The sequence below is a fragment of the Ptychodera flava genome, chromosome 20, assembly GCF_041260155.1.
Source record: "Ptychodera flava strain L36383 chromosome 20, AS_Pfla_20210202, whole genome shotgun sequence".
NCBI classification, from domain to species: Eukaryota; Metazoa; Hemichordata; class Enteropneusta; family Ptychoderidae; genus Ptychodera; species Ptychodera flava.
The window spans coordinates 4,480,222-4,501,248 of record NC_091947.1 but is presented as its reverse complement, the minus strand read 5'-3'; the positions used below and the strand labels follow the sequence as shown (position 1 = coordinate 4,501,248).

The following is a 21,027-nucleotide window of genomic DNA, read 5'->3' as shown; positions in this document are numbered from 1 at the left end:
TGTTTGTGTTAGTGTCAGTTCTGTATCATGTGTGTTTCGTAAGCCTTATTTTCAAACCAGGCCTAGGGCTAGGCTGGGGTTGCCCCGCACGTTTACCTTCATAAAAAATAAATAACATATATGAAAAATATCGCCCTAGATGTGGAATTTTGTCGTGATACAAGTCGACAGACGTTTGTCTTGTACGCGCATGAAAGTACGGTACCTCGACGCTGTTTGTTTTGATATTCAAACACCCTGCATGCATGCGTACGTACGTTGAGGCCGCGCCGCGGCACATTTTGGCACGAATGACCCCTATGACCTCAGCGATATTTCCCATAATGCAATGTAAACATGTCTGCTCCTCGAAAGTAGTGATTCGGGTATTACAGTACACAGATTACAAATGCCTACATGTACGGTAAAAACGCAACAGATACATACGGGGCGACAACGCACGGAAATGTTTATCAGACGACATTCTCGCGAGCCAGAGCAATAATTTTCGCTCCGCTGACCTACGCAAAAATCAATCGCTTGACGGGTAGCGCTGAGTTGTTGCCGTAAAGAGGCGTATGATTTACGACGATGATCAGACGAGAGGAAACATCGGACCTCGGCCGTTGAAATTGAGCCACATGCATTTTCATTTGATTAAAAGCACAGACTAAAACAATTTTCATTGCTATGTCGCTGTTTGGACAAGATACTGACCGTTTGATCTTGGAAAGTTGAGTTGCTTTTACGTGCAGCCAACGCATGCCGGTGCGAGACAGACAGTACGTTCACTATGAATGGCTAGCTCTGCATGGCAGGGCTGTGTGTTACCGGCCCTCCCACCACAGCCCCGCAGACTGATATAGGGAAAACCACTGGTGGCTCCTCAGAAATACGGCGGGCAGTTTCTCCGCCAAAACAGCCGATTTTGAGTCCAAATTGTGCATTGATCATCGTTTTCGAGCACACCCACCTCGCCTAGGTACACGATATGCCCAGCCGTGCTTGTAAACTTTCAAAAACCCTACTTTTCTCTGTCTGTGCGAGCGAGGCGATCGATACGCCGCCATGTTGTCTCATGAGCATTCGGGCGAAACAGTATAGCGCCACGTACGGCGAGTATTTAGAGAAAAATAAAATCAAAAAGCAACAAAAAACAAGCGAAAGAAAGCTAGAATTATTAATAACTGAAAGTAATATGATAGTTGAGCAATGCCAAATAAAAAATAAATAAATAAACAAACAAGAAATGCCCGTAAAACCGTCCGAGCTGAGCGATGACGTCATAAGCGTGTCGCAATGCATTCTGGGTAATTTGGGTAAAATTTGTGTATAGCATGTTCTGTGGTAGTAATACCGGAAATAGAGAAAGAAAGAAAGAAAGAAAGAAGAAAGAAAGAAAGAAGGAAAGTGAGCAAAAACTAACAGTTCCAGAGCTGGTCTCTGGAACTAATAATAGTGTCACTGGTACCACGGGTAACAAGTCATAACAAACAGAGTTGTTTTATGAGAACTAACAAAATTTTTCAGTAAAAATAAAATGTAGAACCTATGTAAACAGAAAAATATTGTTTTGACTTTGTCCCACTGGTAATTCACAATTTTATACATTTCTTGTTTTGACTTTGTCCCACTGGTAATTCACAATTTTATACATTTCTTGTTTTGACTTTGTCCCACTGGTAATTCACAATTTTATACATTTCTTGTTTTGACTTTGTCCCACTGGTAATTCACAATTTTATACATTTCTTGTTTTGACTTTGTCCCACTGGTAATTCACAATTTTATACATTTCTTGTTTTGACTTTGTCCCACTGGTAATTCACAATTTTATACATTTCTTTTAGCTGTGAATATTTCTAACTTTACCTGCATCAATTTTTTAATAGCAGTGTAACTTTTTAGGCAGCATCTTTAATCACTTTATTCATAGTGGACATAGAAGCTTTATACATAAATAATTAATATGATAGACAAGAGAAACTTCTAAAAAATTTACACAATCGAAAGCGTTACAAGAAATGTGTCTGATATATTTTTCTTGTAAAAGCATAGCCAACATACTAGTGTATGACAAGCCACTGACAGACTGATCAAAATACAGTGTTTCCTTACTTCCACTTGAGAGAAAGTTTTATTTTCAGTTAAAATTTACCTTGTTTTCTGTAATGCTTTTGTAGTTTTGCTTTGGTTTGTTTTGATTATATATCTTTGAGTAAATAAAAAAGCATAAAAGAATAATGATATATCTATTTATTTATGGAAGGGCCAGTTGCTGTAATTTTCGATAATGTTTTTCACAGTGTTTGTTATACATGTCAACTACAGTTTCTTGTTCTACTCCCAATGGTCGTTGAGTTACACATTATTCAGCTTGTCAACTCAGTGTGCACATGTATAGATTGCATTGTTATTCTTTACCGTTGAGCGGTCTCAGTCAGAAAAATGTAACAACTTAGCCGGCTATTGAACCACTCTTTTTTGGGAGTGGAGATTTAGCCGAGCGGGTCTGTCTGTGGCCTCTCAGCTAGGCGACTGATGCCGTATGTTGTGGGTTCGAATCCGATTGAAAACTATCCGTATTTTCTAACCTGGGTTGGTAACACTGCTGGTGGACAGAATTGTCCCCGAGGTTATCGTTCGCCCAGTTAAAGCGATGAAATTCGTTTCTTCGCTTCGATAAAGTGTGTATGTGCGATGTATGATAGTGAGCATGCGTGTGTGAGTGCTTCACGAACTCTACAACGTGTTGAGCGGTCTCAGTCAGAAAAATGTAACAACTTAGCCGGCTATTGAACCACTCTTTTTTGGGAGTGGAGATTTAGCCGAGCGGGTCTGTCTGTGGCCTCTCAGCTAGGCGACTGATGCCATATGCTGTGGGTTCGAATCCGATTGAAAACTATCCGTATTTACAAATGAATTTTAGTCCAGAAAAAATTCAACTGAAATAATAACTCGTACAGCATATTGTATAGCCGCTGCATTGACAATCTAAACATGCATAAGGGAACACAACAAGACCTTGTTATTGAAAAACAAAACAAAATTAGAGAAAAAAATCATCAAGGTTTGCCCCTTGTAAAGCTTAGATGGTTTCATTGCCTGTATTTAAATGTTAAAAGTTGATGTTGTACTTTTTTCCAGTAATTTCAAACAAGCTATCACAATAACAAATGGAAAAGCTACTAAAAAGGATACAAGGTCTCTCCACTTTTGGAAATATTCCACATTGAAACCAGCAATTAAGAAAAACCAATGTGATTAAAATTGAATATAAATTGTTTTGAAGGTAAAGGCTTTATAAATTGTTGTTTTCAAACAGTCAAGGCTTTCCTGCAAAAGTTTTTCAATTAACATTTCAGTTGTTGTTCTCAGGATATATAACATCTTGTTTATACATCCCTGTCAATTGTAACAACAGCAAAGCAGAAAATTTCATCAAAACCCGATGTTTTTACCATAATATCAAATTTTCAAGGCTGCTTTCATACTACCATAAATGAAATGCTTCTACACTCTAACACAAAATACTCTGAATTTTTTAAAATTTGTTTTTAAATGTATACCAAATCAGCACATAGCCTTCCCCATCCTTTGTCGTTATGAAAAGCACTATCATCTGTCTTTGAAACAAATGTTTTAATTTGATTGTCTCTAAATCTCGTCTTTTGGGATGTCATGACAAAAGGTCCAATTATTCCTCCTTAAAGATGTGGGGATCAGCAGGATTGCAGATACCGAATGATGTTATTGGCACCTTATCACCCAAGATGCACTGTTCCCAGTCTGGCCAAAACCGTTCTTTCATCATGTTGCAGTACTCCTCGATATTCCTCAGTTCACCTAAAATTTAGGAAATCACAAATATTTAGATTAGATACTAATTCCAACAGACTCTTTTCACTAATATACTGGTAAAATGAGTATGTCAAAAATTTTCATTGTCCTAAAGAGTGGAATGGAATGACAGTATTGTTGCTGTATGCTGCACTTACTGCTCATTTTACCTAAAATAAGGTCTGACCTTGTGCATTTTGTAAAGACATTTTTACCCATTCTAGCATGTTAACTCCAAAATAGAAGTGATATACTGTAATATTTGAAATTAATTGATTGATTGATTGATTGATTGAACTGATGAAACTTTTTGTTGCCCATGCAGAATTACCAGATTTTGATTAAAACATTGTTTTAATCTCAGTTATAAATTAGTGAAATTGATGACGATGATATTGGAGGATGCATGAGATGGAGAATATTCTATTTGTCAGAGCAAAGAACAGCCAGTGAGTGTTGTGACACTAAACCAAAAAAAATTACAAATTAAAAGATTGAAATAGACTTTTTCCCCCAGTATCACACTCTCACCTTGTATCAACTGAATCTTAAGAAAAACATTTTCAGAGAATGAATGATGTTTAATATCTACATACAGTCACATGTCCCTTTGAGGACATTTGTTTCAATTAATGCCCCATATGCTGAATGGTTTAATATTTTCTTTCAATAAGATGGTATGAAATCGACAGCAACTAATGTTTTCGAAAGTGTCATGATCACAAAACCTTTTCAAAAATTGGTAATGAACAGACAACTAAGATTTTAGCAACTCAATAATTTTCAACTTGCAATTTAAGTCATATATGGCTGCCCTGAGCAATGATCTGTGAACACTCTAAATAATCTTTCACTAAAAATTGGAATAGTGACATTTTCAAAGACCCTTTATGGCTTAAAAATGGAAACCAAAACCATCTCTTTGAAGATTGGATGGTATGTTGTTTTTGTTTGTTTGTTGTTTTGGGTAGAAATGCAACATCTACAGCTAATGTGGCATGTATAACTATAAAAAAGAGCTTTTAAAAACAGAGTAAAATGATATAAACTTAACTGACAACTGCTGGGGCTTAAAAAAGGTTATGTCATATCATATAATCGATTACCTTTAATCAAGATCTGTTGCGGTGAACCAGGAAAGGGACACCATAATAGTTGGGCAAGCTGACCAAATATTGCACAGTCATACTCACATGGTTCATCACCAAACAAGAACTTCTTTTCACCTGAACAAAATTGGACAGAGACTGTATCTAAACCTTTATACAATGATTAATGGGAGCTTAATCATGTTAGGATACATTTCCTGCATATAAGAAGCACAATTGCATTTAAAGTATTGGCTAGGGAGTCCTATATACTTATGTCGGGTTAGGGTAATTGTCTAGCTGTTCACTGTCCCCTGGATTAATCAAAATTATCCTCCAAAACTTTTTTCTCATGATGTTTAAAAACCATCTTCAAAATGATGAAAAGTTAAATTGAATTGAGTTATACATTATACCAAACTACAAACACGAATAAATTCATAGTGGGAAACTATATCTATAAAATGACTCTTAATTATTGCATATTTAAAAATTATCATTTGATAGATGGTAAATTACATGGTCAAGAAAACACAAGCAGCCTCCTTTTGCACTGTACATACATATAGTCCGTGGGCTGGAGGGGCCCACTGTGCACCCCCATAAACCTACTATATGGGTATTTTTTTGTTCTTTAGGATCAGCTGAAATAAAAAAAAGATGTTAACATTGAAAATTTTGGGATGCACTACCTCTCTGGGCTGGTTTTTGATTTGCATGTGCCGCGAAAAATGGCGAAAAATGGGAAGGGGTAGAGAGTACTATATACTCCCCTACATTAAGTAAATTGGTATGAAATAGCACAAACCTTACATTTTTGGAAAGCTCAGAAACTGCTCTTTCTGAGACACACCAACGTCAGCAATAAATTTGTGTACATCGAATAGGACAAAAATGAATTTTTTTGACAATTTTGAAAATTTTTACCCAAAATACCATTAACAATTGTGATTTACTTTTTATTATGCAAAATTTTGAGTTTTTTGTGTTTAAATTATTTATTCAGACATATTAAACAAGAAAAAAAGTGTTAACATTAGATATTCAACAATACACTACTTCTCTGGAGTCAATTTTAAATTGCGTGTATCTGTATGGGGTGTGCAAAAGCTAGGGGTAGGGGTAAAACATTCTTTCCTTGATGAAGTAAACATGCTTGAAATGCCATATACCTTATAGGTTTAAAAAGCTTAGATACTTGTCTTTTTAAAATACATAAGGATTTAGTATAAAATATGACGTCATAGTTTTGGATGACTTTAAATCAATTTTTCTGGTAATTTAGTATTTTTAACCGGAAGAAAATATGATACCTATGGTTTCCTTCCAATGAAGCAAATCAAACAGATTTATGGATGTTATTTTCTAATTGCGATCTGCTGAAGAAGAAAATTAATGTCAAAATTGGGTATTTACCATGCAGTATTGTCTGTAGTCACTAAACTTGCAAGTTTTGCTATACTGGTATATAGTGGTGTGAGCATTTTGTTGGTATGCAATGAATTAATGCACAGCTTTAAAAAGAAGACTTTAAAACGCGCCCACATAGTCATATTGTCATTTTCTCCTTAAGGTAAATAGACTGTTGATGACTGTCTATTTTTATAAATATACTTTTTAAATGTTTTTCTATAACATAATTTTGATAACACATACTTGGAAAATTTTTGAATTTCTCCTTGTCTTACCGATACAGCAAGCATCACTATCAATCCATTAGGAAATGGGCTAAAGGGGGCGTCTACGTGCACCTCCCCCACCCCACAGGATAACAAACCTGTATTCTTCAGAAGCCTTGGCATCCCGAGAAATCTGAAATCTGACATATAGGAACTCAATAGCTGTTACAGTCATGTTTTGAAGGGTACCGCAAAATCATGATTTGGCGACCCACATGCATTTTTTAAAACCTGTCTTCTTGTAAGTCATCTGCTGAGCTTACTGTTAAGCAGGCTAGCTTATGTATATCATTAGAAAAACGATTTATTCTTCTTGGAAATGATATCTATAGTTTTCATGAAATAGGACCAAAACTTACCAAATACCCCCAAGTTGTATGTCCCAAATTACTGTCAAAACTAATCTTAATTGTACCAATTATTTACATAATATTTACATAATACAAAGGGCAATGCTGTGTATTAAATTTGTTTAATATGATACAAAGACATATGTCACATATTGAAATATATCATTTTATATTCTTCTTCAGCACATCGTCATTAGTAAACAACATTCATAAATCTGTTTGATTTGCTTCATTGGAAGATGACCATAGTTATCATATTTTCTTCCGGCTAAAAATACTGAATTACCAGAAAATATCGATTTAAAGTTATCCAAAACTATGATATCATATTTTTTTACTAAAACCTTATGCATTTTAGAAAGACCAGTATCTTTATCAGTAAGCTTTTTAAAACTATATATGGCATTTCAAGTCAGTTTACTTCATCAAGGAAAGAATGTTGTACCCCTACCCCCAGCTTTTGCACACCCCATACAGATACAGATTCTTAAAATAGGCTGGTTGGGTATCCCTGAAGACAGCACCTGTTGAAAACTTACCAAGGAATGTGGATATCGCCCTCAGATCTTTCTGTACAATAGAAAATAATTCCTTTTCTGTGTGACGTCCTATTCCATGGCCATACATATTTTTCCCTTGTGTCCTCCTAGCTCTGTGCATGTGCAGGTATTTCCGTTTTAGTTTTAATACTCTACCAAAATTAGGCCACTCTTGATGATTTTGGAAAAACAGCCAGCGTGGATGGCCCCTGAAGAAAATAATAAAATGATCATTCATTGATGTTCATATCGTATACATCACATTCCTAAAGGGCTCCTCCCACAGTTAGGTGTACAAACATGTACTTATTATCACTTTTGCACACAAAATAAAACTAAACATTTGTAATATCTCCATTCTTTAGAAAACCTCCACATGCAATCATAAAAAAGGTAAAATTTATGAAGCGAATCCTAAAGATTGGTAAATTTGGTCACATGGACAGATCTTTTCAGCTTTGGCTGCACACTCCTGTAGAGAAATCAGGAAATAACCAGACTCCATATAAAACCCATACATTGCCACAATTTGTCACGTTGTGCTTTTATACCTATGGTTTACCGAAAGTAATTACTATATTTAAAGTTATTATTTATCTGTGCACAATCAATGCACAGCCTGTTGATAGAGCCAGTGTATAACCGTTTGATTTTGAATATTATCAACAAAATTTATTACAAATTGACAGCAACGTCATAAAATCTCTATATTTCAACAAGAACCATCATATAAAAGTTCATAAAATTATTTGTTGTATAATCAACAGCTACGAGTGAGTTGTAAAATGCTACATTTCTTGAAACAACAGCCGTACCAGAACATGTTCTCTTCAGCCATTTTCTGAAAAGCTCTCCCTATTGCTTTCTCTTCTGGATTCAAATTCTTGTTCAGATCAATCTTGAATTCTCTGTTCAAGAATTCAATGATAAGACTGCTGTCGCCAATCTTGAGACCATTGTATTCGATCCATGGTATCTTACCCTTTGGACCACTTCCTTTTCCAAATACAACCTGAAATGTAGTAGTGACATCCTTAAACACTACGTCATTTTTGGATTCGTATGGTAGTATCCAGGGGAAAAAACTGGGAAACAAATTGAATATCTGGTACATACGTGTACGTGTATGATTGTGAAGTAATTTAACTGCAAATTATCACAGCAAAAGTTAGGCACACTACGTTTTATTTGGCAGTGTTTTATGGACAGAATGCAAGGTGTAACGAGGTTAAAATTTCGACAAAAACATTTGAATTTTCAAATACGTACACAGTATGTAAATGATAAGTTACAGATGTATGAGGAAATATTCCAACTATATATGAGATCGAGTCTTATTTATGATAATTTGAGTTCTGAACCAAGTCTTTGAGATTGTTAGCTGGACTCTGAGGGGCTCAGATCTCAGAGCAATCAGAGCTATCCTGGATCCCCTTTGAGGCCATTCTGTCGCTCTCACCCTCTGAAAAACCAAATCTACCAATTGATTGGTATGATTCATCACCTTCTTGATAAACTTACTTTGTATGGAATCTTGGCAAACTTCAGGTACGTTTCTAATTTTAGAGGAAACGGTGATAAAAAGCATGGCATATCTATCCATCGATTAAGACCACATAGAATCACAGTATCTTTTGGGTATGCCACAGTCGCCCCTGGCCTGTCATTGAACAGAAAAATTACTCTCAGTTAAAATGTATTCGACTGACTGATCAATGGTGACACATTGAACACTACAATTTAGTTCAATATTATAAAACTTCTTTTCATTTTGTAAAACTGCTCTACTTGTAGCAGTTTGAATATTAATTGTTGCAAAGTTTCGGTTATATTCCCTCCCACCAGCTTATATGGGGTATACATTTCCCAGCTTATTCGATATCCAATAGAATGCAATTCATATGGTGATTTTGAAGAGAGACCTAGCCATCTCTCTTACAAACTGTTAAATCAAGGTTACACTAGAGAAAGGCTTGTCTCTACATTTAAACGCTTTTTGGCAGGTATCACAAGCTGGTAGATAAATACGATATCTCTCTTCGACAAATGATCGCTGATGACATCGGTGACATGGGGCCTTAGTTAGTGACCATGCACTACCTATTTGACTTACAGATTGATATATGGCGGGTGCCGCATGTGGAACAGGATGTGCTTACTATTTTCGAAACACCTGACATCACTTCTTGACCTTTTGGCCATGAATTTTACTTTGTTGTGTGCGCCAGTAATTTACTGCCTGTTCTGTGCTGTGTTGTGTCTATGTTTATAACTATGATATTGCAAATTTTGACCTACCGGTAGTGTTATACGACTATGGATGGGTATGATTGCGATTACTTTTCAGGTATCTCATAAAACTAGAAGTAGAGATTTTAAGATGAGAAAGAAAATCTTCACTTTGACGTTCACTTCCCACAATGAACATATTGAGAACATTTCAGGGACTGTGTATACTAACTCATAGGGGAGAGGAGGGGAGTCAGGACCATATATCATACACGCGAGACTTTCAAGTCAAACCTAAGCTGATTTTGACTTTGACTTTATTAATTGTCATCTTAATAATGGTAACAATACTCCCTAGAATAAATAACCTCGTGTCTCATTTTCTCCAGAACTATGATTTTTCACGTCTTCTGCAAGTCATTGTGATAACGAAATCATCACAGGAAATTCCAACTACACTTTAAACACAAGCTAGACACAGATCAGGAACAGCTGGCGAACTAGCAATCCAGAATAAGCCAGATTCACCTGGCACAGAAAGAATGATGTCGATCTATAAGCGAAGACGCCTTGAATACTTCCTGGCGACTCAAATTGCAACAAAATATTACAGCAACCGACTGTACCCCATTAGGTATGATCACACAGCTGTGAAGGAAACTCAAGCACTAAAAGCGAATGATGTACAGTTGATTGATAGTATTGCCGTCATTCAAGCTTGATATGACACTAGTCGATTGATAAGCTCACCAAATTGCCGTCTAAAATGGCCACCATGTGCTCTGTATCCTCTCTGTCGTAAAAGTGATAGTATTTGATATTGTCCAAGCACCTGGATAATTCCTCTTTTACATCAGGTGACTCAGTAGTGCTACAAAATACTATAGCAACCCACTGTGCCCCCATTGTCAATGATCTACACTTCAGCGCAAGTCGCTTTTTAACTTTAGCGCACGTCTACTTGGAAGCAAGAATGCTTTAATTCGTACTTGTATTGCTTCTGATGCTTTTTGCGTTCATCCCTTTGGACTCATTTTAGAATTATTATGTATTTGCAGATTTTTGGTGTGTAAAGTTATTTCTGTTCTTTCTTATTTTATTTATTGGATATGGGTCTTTGTTGACCTGAAATAAAGTATAACAACATGCAGTGTTATCAAGCTTTGCTCCGTCAATCATGTGCCACTGAATAGCCGTGTAAAGGATGTCATGTGTGTGCAGTCTGTTACAAATCAAATGCTGAGTGCTTATCGGTTCGAAGTCCACACGCATTGTTGGTCTTTAGACCGATTTGTACATGGTCAGACGCGTCTGGGATACTACCATTTGTCGCCATCTCTGGGATGTCAATGTTGATTGAAAGTGGTAATTTATTTCAGCTTCGTCTTAACCTTACCGATAGAGTAAAATGATTTGTATAAAGTCACCCATACTTGTCATACGCATTTTCTTGTACTGTTCTCGTTATGACTGTCAATTATTCAGGCATGTGGATAGTCTTATGTGTTGCATTTCATTAGGTAGTCGTTGACAACAAAATTGAAAAAAAAAAGCTTACAAAGTTCAAAAATCTTCGTGCGGAAGGAGTCCACGCACAGACTTTCTTCTTACCTATAATTGCAAACTGCAAACGCAATCTGTTGAAACGTTGTACAGATTGATTGCTAGGCTGCATATTTTATGGTTAATGCAACGCCCCTTCGTCACGTACGATACCCTTTTTATGACGAGGGATCGACACTTTTGCTCCAACTTCGCTAGCCAGTGGTATTTCGTCGAGCCGAGACCTTCCTCCAAACAACTAAAAAGATCCTACGCCGACCTAACCAAGCCTAACGAAAAGTTGTATAACTAAAGAAAGTACACAGAAAGCGAAGTACAAACAGAAAACCCAATTAAGTGACGAAACAATATTTTCTGTACGTAGTTAGGGGAAGGACAAAATTTTTAGTGCAGAATAAAGATGTAAGACAGTATTATCAACCTATTCCGTTATGAAAATATTGTCCTTCACCATGTTCTGCGCTACTAGCATTGTCCTTCATCATTGTACTGTACACTTACTGTCCTTCTCAATACTCTGTGGTGGAAATAGTGTCCTTAACAATAGACTGCACTGATAACATTATCTTTCACTCTACATCTGCAGTGCAAAGACTGTCCTTCGCTAAATTCTGCATAGCAAAATATTGTTCTCATCCTTTCTGTTCTCAGAAACACTGTCCTTCAACGTCCTTCAACGTCCTTCATTTTAGTCTGACTCATCACTGTGATTCAAATTATCAATCAAAATGTGCTTTGCACATCCAAAATCCAAGTTACGACTCCTAGTCCTTATTAAACCATTGTAAATTACATTAGACGGACTGTAAGCCTATCACATTTGCCACCCACCTGTGAGATCGCCGAAAAAGTACAGCATACAACGTTGCAGCTATGATCACGCTGCAAGCGACGACAAACAAACCAGGCTGTGAGTGGTAGAGACTCTCCAAAAATGCAACCATTTCTTTAGCGCAAGACTTTGCCGAATGCTAAACGTAAGCGTCTACTTCTTTACCGTCTCGTGGCCTGGGTGTTCAAAAGGGCAGTATTTTATTTATTGTACAATATTTCATAACAGCCTTGGGGTCAAACTATTTTCAGTTCTACGCTATACGTACACGTTCTGAGAGAGGGGTGACTCGCCGGTGATCAATGAAATTAGGTCACCCACTCGGACGATTGTGACTATGGCAACGGTGACTTTATAATGAGGCTTTGTGCTCTGTTCTATATATGCAGCCTGTTTTTGGCTTAGTTTGCTTTCCCCAGGAAATTGGGCTGTGGCCCGGGGGTGACACTCTAAGAGAGCATGGGCATCCATGCTCGTTCCACAAAATTACAAGATACCCCTAATCTGGGATTTTTCAACAAAAAAGACCCCCCTTATTTTTAGAAATCTGGGAGAAAATACGACCAAAAATACCCCCTTACTTACAAAATCCAGGAGAGGGAGCCGAGTCAGGTCAATGCTGAATTATGATATTGTTTTCACATATATTTATATATTATTTATAATATCTTTTATTTAATACTCTTTCGCTGTTGATTTTGCAAAACCTTTATTGTACTTAATGATCAAGATCCCAACTGGGATACGATTTACATAAAGGCTTACTTTACTTTACTTTACTGTACTTTACTTCATTAATACACCAGAGTCTGCATTAACTTTGGAACAGGAGTGTCAAACTCATAAAATTCATTAGGCTTTGAATCACAGTTTTAGACCAGATAAAAGCATAGAAAACGCTCAATGTAACTTTTGGTGAAGTCTGAGTCTCTGATATGTATTTCCTCGGATATTTCAAACCTTTCTTAGGTCAGGTTTTTGGAAAAGTACCCCTTTTCTCGATTTCACGGACCCGTGTTAGGGAATAAAAAACACTCTCTTCCCCGTGATTTTAGGAACACGCATGGATACCCATTTTCCCCGACAGTAACACCACCGGGGGCCAGGCCTATAAGTGGTCGTCGATCATAAAAGCTGACGTACTAGAAAGGATATGTTTGTTGTCAATCCCCCTGTCTCCCCTCAAAATAAAACTACTGAATGTGTAGTTGGTTTCAGAAAAATTTTGTTCTTTAATTTGGTTTGAGAATTCCAACCAGTCTTCAACGAACACGCAGCTAAGTGTTGGTACCAACCACAAGGAGTGGTTTGCCAACGAAAAGGTTTGGTTTCTTCGTGGCAGGAAGCAACAGGTGTGAACCGCGTGTAGATAGTTCTGAACTGAGCAAATCTGATTTTTTAGACACATCACAGTTCCTTCAGGGGAACTGTTTAGAAACAGGATGGCTGTTATAATAATAATAATAATAATAATAATAATAATAATAATAATAATAATTAATAATAATAATAATAATAATAATAATAATAACACCTTTGTATTTCTTAATGTAATAATTTTTTTTTAAGTATCATAGTCTGCAAGCTGCTGCTGTTCATTGAATGACGACTTCTGCTTTGTCATGAGCTGATTTTGGTGTTTCAATTGGGAGTTTAAACTTATTTAGAAAGCTGTATCTTGAACTTCACAATTTAGACAGACTAACAAAACGTATATTTTATCTTCAATACTATTACTTTTACATGGAGTATTTTTGAATAGTATGTCTACCCTTGTAGATAGTATGTCTATTTCTTTAATGGTGTCATCAGCGATGACTTGTTTATGAATAGCTTGGTGAGTAGGTTTCCTCTTCTCCCTTTGTAATTTTGCTCACTATGGTTCTAATCTAAAGTGATGTTTTATTTTGGCATATAATCTTAGTTCACTGTTTCCATTAGCTACATTTTGTCCCAAAAGACTTCGCATTTGGCTGTTACGTTTGTTTTCTTTAATCCCATTATAACTTTTGTGTTTCAGTGATGGAATTGGGAGAAAGTGTTCATTGCATTTTCTTTACTTAAAGAATTTTTAAGCGAGGACCAACTATTAGTAATGTTTAGAAATTGCACAATGAAAGCTTAAGATCGTAACCGATCGCTGTCTTTAAATGATTGTCTTCGAATTCTTTGGAATACTTAATCTGGGGTCAGTCGGACACTTTTATGCCCCCTATACGGCAGTACCGTGGCCGAAACCAACACTTTTATGCTCCCTATATGGCAGTACCGTGGCCGAAAACGACACTTTTATGCTCCCTATATACGGCAGTACCGTGGCCGAAAACGACACTATCCCTCTTCAGAATGTAATTTCCTTCTCCAGATTTTAACTGCGCTATCAAGACTTGTGCTACGTTCTCCAGGTGTTAGCTCTTCACAGTTAGGTTGACAGAACAAATTAATCCATTAAAAAGAAAACGCCTGTGTTCTGCGAATTTATTTAATAGGCAATTGCATTACCATTACTTGATTCTCAATGTCCTGATAACATTGATCACATGATAATGACCTGAGTAATTTGCTTGTCACCTGTAAGACAGGGTTGTGTGTTTAACATACGGGGTCGTCAATTGTCATAAACACAAAGAAACACGCAAAACTAATAGTGCTCTGCCTGAGATCTCAAAAGTATCTTGTGATTATTCTAATGTTTATCTGCTTACACTAAAATATCCAGCTACTTTTTCATAATTGAATCACTTTCTTGACTTCAGAAATGTCCTGTATGACCCCTAATATGTCCCTTGCTAATCTTATTATTATACATTTACGTTGCCTTTTCCAATAACTGGCATTGAATTGAAAAAATTACTTCAAAAGTTCCCTGCTGATCTCTAAAGTGTCATCTGATAAGTCTTAAATTCTGGATGCTTCTAGAGCTCTATTCAATAACGTTTGTGTAATTGAAGCAAATACCTTGACTTCAAAAGTGTCGTAAATAACCTCTAAAGTGTCCTTTGCTGATCTGATCACCGTACCCTTCCGCTTTTTGATCCAAAAACTAGTATTCAATAGAAACTTGTTTGACTTCAAAAGTGTCACATGATCTCTAAAAATGTCCCTTGATTATCTGATGATCACATGTATCCACTATCATACGGAACTTGCAGCACTGAGTCCAAGCAAAGTGTCCCAGGTGACATCTTCAGTGTCCCTTTCCAATCTGATTAGGGTAAATTTCCAATGCGTAGTCCAACAATTAGTGTTGACTTAAAAATATACGTTTGACTTCAAAAGTGTTCCCGATGAACTCTAAAGTGACCCTGATAATTATGATAATTATATGTTTCCACTGCTATATCCAAATACCTTTCTTTGATTGAGGCAGCTGTGAGGCTTCAAAAGTGTACATTTTAAAACAAATAGCCCCAATTTAGTTAATTTTGACACAAGCCTTAATGTATGAATTCAAAATTCTCCATATCACTTAAGAACACTTCCCTTTGTAGGCAATGTATATTTTTGAAACACACTAGCTTTCTGATTTCAAAAATCTTCTGGCCCCCCCCCTCAATCTTACATACAAACTGTCTGTGTGTGAGTGATATTAATTTTTATATGATTGATGTATAAAGAGTGTTTTATTTTTTTCACTGCAACATCAGCAAAGCGGAGATTTTCATCTAAATGTGACGTTTTCTTATACAGTACATAAGCTAACAGGCTGTTTTCACACTTCCATACATTAAAACATATTCCAATCTGAAAACAATAGCTGTGCAATTTCTAAACTTACTGACATTGTATGGATGTCAAATTAGTATCACCAAGTCTTCTCTTCTGTTTTTAGTTACGAAAATTTCAAATCAATATCTGCTGTCTACTGTCTAGGAAACAAGATTTTAATTTCGTCGTGTCTAAATCTCGGCTTTGATATGTTTTTCTCTCTGTTATTTGTTTCCAAGTATTCAAAATTACACGGTGACTGTAACCTCCAAAGAGAGAGTTGGTATCATGACAAATGTTGCAATTATTTCTCCTTTAGAATGTGGGGATCTGCAGAATTATAATGATACACTGACGTTATCGACACATTATCACCCAAGATACATTGATTCCAGTCTGGCCAAAACCTTTCCTTCATTGTGTGGCAGTACTTCTCGAGATTCTTCAATTCGCCTAAAATTTGAGAAATAAAATCTTTTATATTTTCCATTTGCTATGGGTTGTCTGTCACTCAAATACTGATAATATGAGTAAGGAAATATAACAAAATGCTTCAACAATGATAATTCCTGGTATACCGTGGGGTGTGACATGGTGACATATATCATTACGTAAATAGGCAATGGCGACATAGAAGAAGGCGCGTGATAGTAAACACCATATTTCCAGCTTTCGTTATATAAAGGAAAAGAATTCTGTTTTATCACAAAGGAAAAAAACAAACAAACAAACCAAAACTAGCAACCAACCAAATAAAAATATTTTTCTTTCTCATATCAATCTCAGAGAGTATCAATTGCTCATTTTCTGAAAAAAAATGTGTTGAGCGAATCCGTTACCTTTTATCAACATCTGTTGTGGTGAATCAGGAAAGGGACACCATAATAGTTGGGCAAGCTGACCAAATATTGCACAGTCGTACTCACATGGTTCATCGCCAAACAAGAACGTCTTCTCTCCTGAATAAAATTGGACAAAGACCGTGTCTTACTACAACTTCACACAATCAGCTTAAAAATACTCAAAATATAATGTGAATATTATATATGATAATATCGAGTTTGCTTAATATTATGATACAACCTGGATAACATGGGTGATTCCCGAGGAGCTAGAACTACAACGCTGTGTCAATGGATGAAGAAACGTAACTTTAGGTAATAGACTATCATCCCTAAACGGGCCATTTACTTTACCTAAGATACTTGATAATTCAAAAACTCACAGAAAATGCGTGCATTCAGCATATGCAGTGATGTTGCATATTAAATTTCAATAGCAATTACAGTTAAGGTACACTTAATAGCTATGGTGTCCTTCACACCTTTGCCAATCGTTGTCATTGTCCGGCTGCCCTTTGTCCCTAGCCTCATCAATTTTTTCCAAAACTCAATATATTCTTGTGATATTTGAAAGAAAACAACTTAAAAAAATTGTGAATCGTATAAATAAATTACCCTATTTACAGGAGTCAACAAACACAAAAATCTGAATACAAAATCTGACGCTATACATCTTAAATAACTCTTACATGTAATTTTTGCACTAATCAAGTAATTCCTGGCTGGTAAATTAGATGGGCAGGACAACAAGAGTAACTTTCTTTGATGATGTGATAATTAATTATGTAAGGGTGAATGTTTCATGTGAATTTAAGAATTCAAGCATCAAGACTTCTTAATCTAATCCTGTTATATTGGTACCCAAAGTAGTCTTTTCCGCTGCCTTAACAATTTACCTATAGCTATTGGGTACGACAACAAAACCACCAACGCTTTTTTCGATTGCAGCATTAAACTTTGATGTATGATATTCTGAGTTTGAAAAATATATCATACATCACATACAGAGTTTGAAAACGTACACATAGAAACTTTGTACAAAAATGTCTTCAGAAAACTTACCGAGGAATGTGGAAATTGCCCTCAGATCTTTCCGTACAATAGAAAATAATTCCTGTTCTGTGTGACGTCCTATGCCATGGCCATGCATTTGCTTCTTGGCTGTCCTCCTTCCCAAGGGCAAGATCAGGTATTTCCACTTCACTTTTAGTGCTCCACTAATACTAGACCACTCTGCATGATCTTGACGAAATACCCAGTGAGCGTGGCCCCTGAAGGAAATACCAGAATGATCAATAATTGATGCACATATCATATACATCACACCAGCTAGGTGTATGAGTATGCTGTCAATCACTTTTACACGATTAAACTAAATATGTGTCAAGTTGTTTTTATCTGAAAAGTCCCAAAACTTTTATCGATACCATTTGTAATGTTTGTTCGCTATTGATAACATTCACATGTGATAAAACAAAATAAACAAAACATTCGGCAAAGACATCCCTGGGAATTGGTATCGTGTGTGTGTGTGTGTGTGTGTGCGCGCGCGCATGTGTGTGTATTTGCGCGTGCGCGCACATGGGTAGATGTTTTCAGCGATTGCTGTGACAGTATTTCACTGGAATGCACAATCTTTACCGCAAATCCTTCAAAATTTACATAATTGTTCATGAATCTCGTATTCCTATTCCATTATTGTCGTAATGTTGCACTTGTTACGAGCGACAGCTAAAGGAATGCTCTGTTCGTCATGCAGTTTTTTATTGCCAAGAAAAAATGAATGATCAACATAAACTGTTACATCAACAGCAATATCATGAAATCCCTATATTTTATTGGAACCTATCGACGGTGATTAAATATATTGTACAGTTTAAATTTAAGACTCTTAAAATCGACAGCCTTACCAAAACATATTCTCTTCAGCCATTTTCTGAAAAGCTCTTCCTATTGCTTTCTCTTCTGGATTCAGATTCTTGTTCAGATCAACCTCGAATTCCCTGTTCAAGAATTCAATAATAAGACTGGTGTCGCCAATCTGGAGACCATTGTATTCGATCCATGGTATTTTACCCTTTGGAGAGTCTTCTTTACCTTTCCCCAATACAACCTGAAATGTATAATGAAATCACGAAAATTGCAAAACTGTGTTATTTTTAGTAAAATTCATTTGCTATATATGTATGTTCATGTATATATGAAGTATTAAGAAAGATAACATCATGCTCCTTACAACCTCCATAAAACAACTCTATAAACATAAATTAAGCCATTTACAGTCAAATGTTTGTACAAATTCTTTGTTTTATGTTCTTTGCGGGAAAAGTGAAAGCATTGCTTTTGTACGCTAAAACATGCCATCAAATACACACTCTACTTTTACGGTATGGTACACATTGAAAACGCTGATCTTAAAGATGAGAGAGAGAGAGAGAGAGAGAGAGAGAGAGAGAGAGCATATTTTGCTTGATAATTTACCTTGTATGGAATCTTGGCAAACTTCAGGTACGTTTCTAATTTTAGAGGAAACGGTGAAAAAAGGCATGGTGTATTTCTCCATCGACTCGGTATGCCACAGAGAATTACAGTTGGCCACAGAGAATTACAGGAGGTTGGTTACGTAACTTCAGTGATGGTAGAGCTATAGTGCTTCGAACTCCCGAATATTCACTTATATCTTGGTCTAAACTTTGTATGTAGTGGTAATTTCCACTTCAGACGTTTAAATTAAGGATCAGTGTCACGATGGATGTCGGCATTGCTGTTTGGCGGGCACGAATTGGCGGATTTTGCCACCCAAAAACTTGGCGGGCTGTGGCAGTTGAACGGTACTCGCCATATTCAAAGTGGACGTCAATCAATGAATACATGTACAGGTGCGGATGTACCAGTGTGGTAATTGGTTTCGTCACCATTGCCACGTATGCTCTTCTGACTTCAACTTGTTGGTTTCAAGACTGGGCTAACTCAAATGGTTGGTTTGTCACTTCACCCAATTCTTACTCTATCGACTCTCTTTTCACGCCACACGGAAAGTTTTCATATCGCAGCATGTTACATGGCAGAGTCATGACTATTTGCAGCATGTCTTCTTACCACGAAATAACTGTCTCGAATCCTTACGTTACCCGTCTTCTCCAATTGAGTGGTGACATTGAACTAAACCCGGGTCCAAAGAAAAGTGTACAAGCAACCTTGATAAGTTCAGCGGCTGTCATACCTCCATCAGGTGATGAGCCAGAAGGAAATAACATGATGGCCATACTCAGGGATATACAAAATGAAACGAAGGAAATCCGAAAAGAAATGAAATCCGATCTGAGGGAGGTAAGACGAGATATTGGTAAATTAAATGATAATGTCACAAAGCTTCAAGACAACTACAAAAACTTGCTCGAAGAAAATGGTAAACTAAAACAGAGGATAGGACAACTCGAAGACCAGTGTGATAAATTAACGGGTAATAGCGGAAGAAATAATGTTATAATCCAAGGGATTCCAGAAAATGAAGACGGGACACGTGAATCATGGGATGATTGCGAAAGAAAAGTTCGTAGTTTTCTGAAAAACCATCTAAATTTTGATAATGCTGATGATGAAAATGCAGTATATATTGAAAGGGCCCATAGATTACCGGACAAACCCGCGGGCAATAACCCACGAAGAATTATAGTAAATTTCCTGTCATATAAATTGCGTTCGCTTGTACTGCAGAGAGGAAGAAACAAGTTGAAAGAGTCAGCTTATAAAGTAATGGAAGATTTCCCACCTTCGGTCCGCAGAAAGCGTCGCAATCTGATTCCGTTTCTACAACAAGCAAGAGTAGACAACAAGAGAGCGACTCTAATATATGACACTTTGCTTATCGACGGTGAGAGATATAAACTTGATGAAAGTTCTGGGACTCTTCGTAAGATCTAGGGATTCGGCCGGCCCTGCACTGATTTGTCAAGAAACATTGCCCAAACAAACATAAATTTCCCAACACTCTCATTACTGTCTTGGAATGCAAATGGTCTTAGAAAATATCATGGTAATATCGATGTTAAAACATTTCTTTTCAGATATGATATAGTTGTAATCTGTGAGACTTTTGCATCGACATCTACCGTCTTTGATTCGTTTCTCCATGGTTATTTTGCTTTCTCCACTTTTCGAAAAAGAAATTCGAATATCGGTAAATTTTCAGGGGGCGTAAGCATCTTTGTTAAGTCACATCTTAGCAGTTATGTTCAGAAAATTTGTAATATTGACGATGGAATTTTTCTCTTACTTAAGAAAGAAGCTTTCAGTCATCCCCGTGATATCATTCTTGGAGGGGTCTATGTTTCGCCCGAGGGTTCATCGATTTATGACTCGGGTGAGCCAAATGGAA

At 36.6% G+C, this 21,027-nt stretch overlaps 2 protein-coding genes across 2 annotated transcripts; both read right to left on the bottom strand.

The window, feature by feature from the left end:
* Positions 1-1,435: 1,435 nt before the first annotated feature.
* LOC139119806 (failed axon connections homolog) lies at positions 1,436-19,235 on the bottom strand. Its single transcript, XM_070683709.1, has 11 exons — positions 19,131-19,235; positions 18,560-18,762; positions 17,712-17,920; positions 16,647-16,766; positions 16,175-16,260; positions 12,099-12,275; positions 8,997-9,135; positions 8,291-8,487; positions 7,476-7,684; positions 4,926-5,045; positions 1,436-3,825 (listed from the first exon to the last, which is right to left on the bottom strand). Exons 6-11 carry the CDS (start codon positions 12,209-12,211, stop codon positions 3,677-3,679), a joined length of 927 nt encoding a protein of 308 aa, XP_070539810.1. The 5' UTR covers positions 12,212-12,275; positions 16,175-16,260; positions 16,647-16,766; positions 17,712-17,920; positions 18,560-18,762; positions 19,131-19,235; the 3' UTR covers positions 1,436-3,676.
* Positions 16,112-19,567, bottom strand: LOC139120589 (failed axon connections homolog). The gene is made up of 5 exons (XM_070685097.1): positions 19,541-19,567; positions 18,560-18,762; positions 17,712-17,920; positions 16,647-16,766; positions 16,112-16,260 (listed from the first exon to the last, which is right to left on the bottom strand). Exons 1-5 carry the CDS (start codon positions 19,565-19,567, stop codon positions 16,112-16,114), a joined length of 708 nt encoding a protein of 235 aa, XP_070541198.1.
* Positions 19,568-21,027: the final 1,460 nt, after the last annotated feature.

Excerpts from the sequence above, each read along its gene's own strand:
- LOC139119806 (XM_070683709.1), bottom strand. The coding sequence starts at position 12,211 with ATGGTTGCATTTTTGGAGAGTCTCTACCACTCACAGCCTGGTTTGTTT. Across the intron at positions 9,136-12,098 it reads CTTTTTCGGCGATCTCACAG|GCCAGGGGCGACTGTGGCAT; the intron begins GTGGGTGGCAAA and ends GTTCAATGACAG. Across the intron at positions 5,046-7,475 it reads GGCGATATCCACATTCCTTG|GTGAAAAGAAGTTCTTGTTT; the intron begins GTAAGTTTTCAA and ends AATTTTGTTCAG.
- LOC139120589 (XM_070685097.1), bottom strand. The coding sequence starts at position 19,567 with ATGGTGACGAAACCAATTACCACACTG. Across the intron at positions 18,763-19,540 it reads CGAAACCAATTACCACACTG|GTTGTATTGGGGAAAGGTAA; the intron begins GTACATCCGCAC and ends TATACATTTCAG. Across the intron at positions 16,261-16,646 it reads ACAACAGATGTTGATAAAAG|GCGAATTGAAGAATCTCGAG; the intron begins GTAACGGATTCG and ends CTCAAATTTTAG.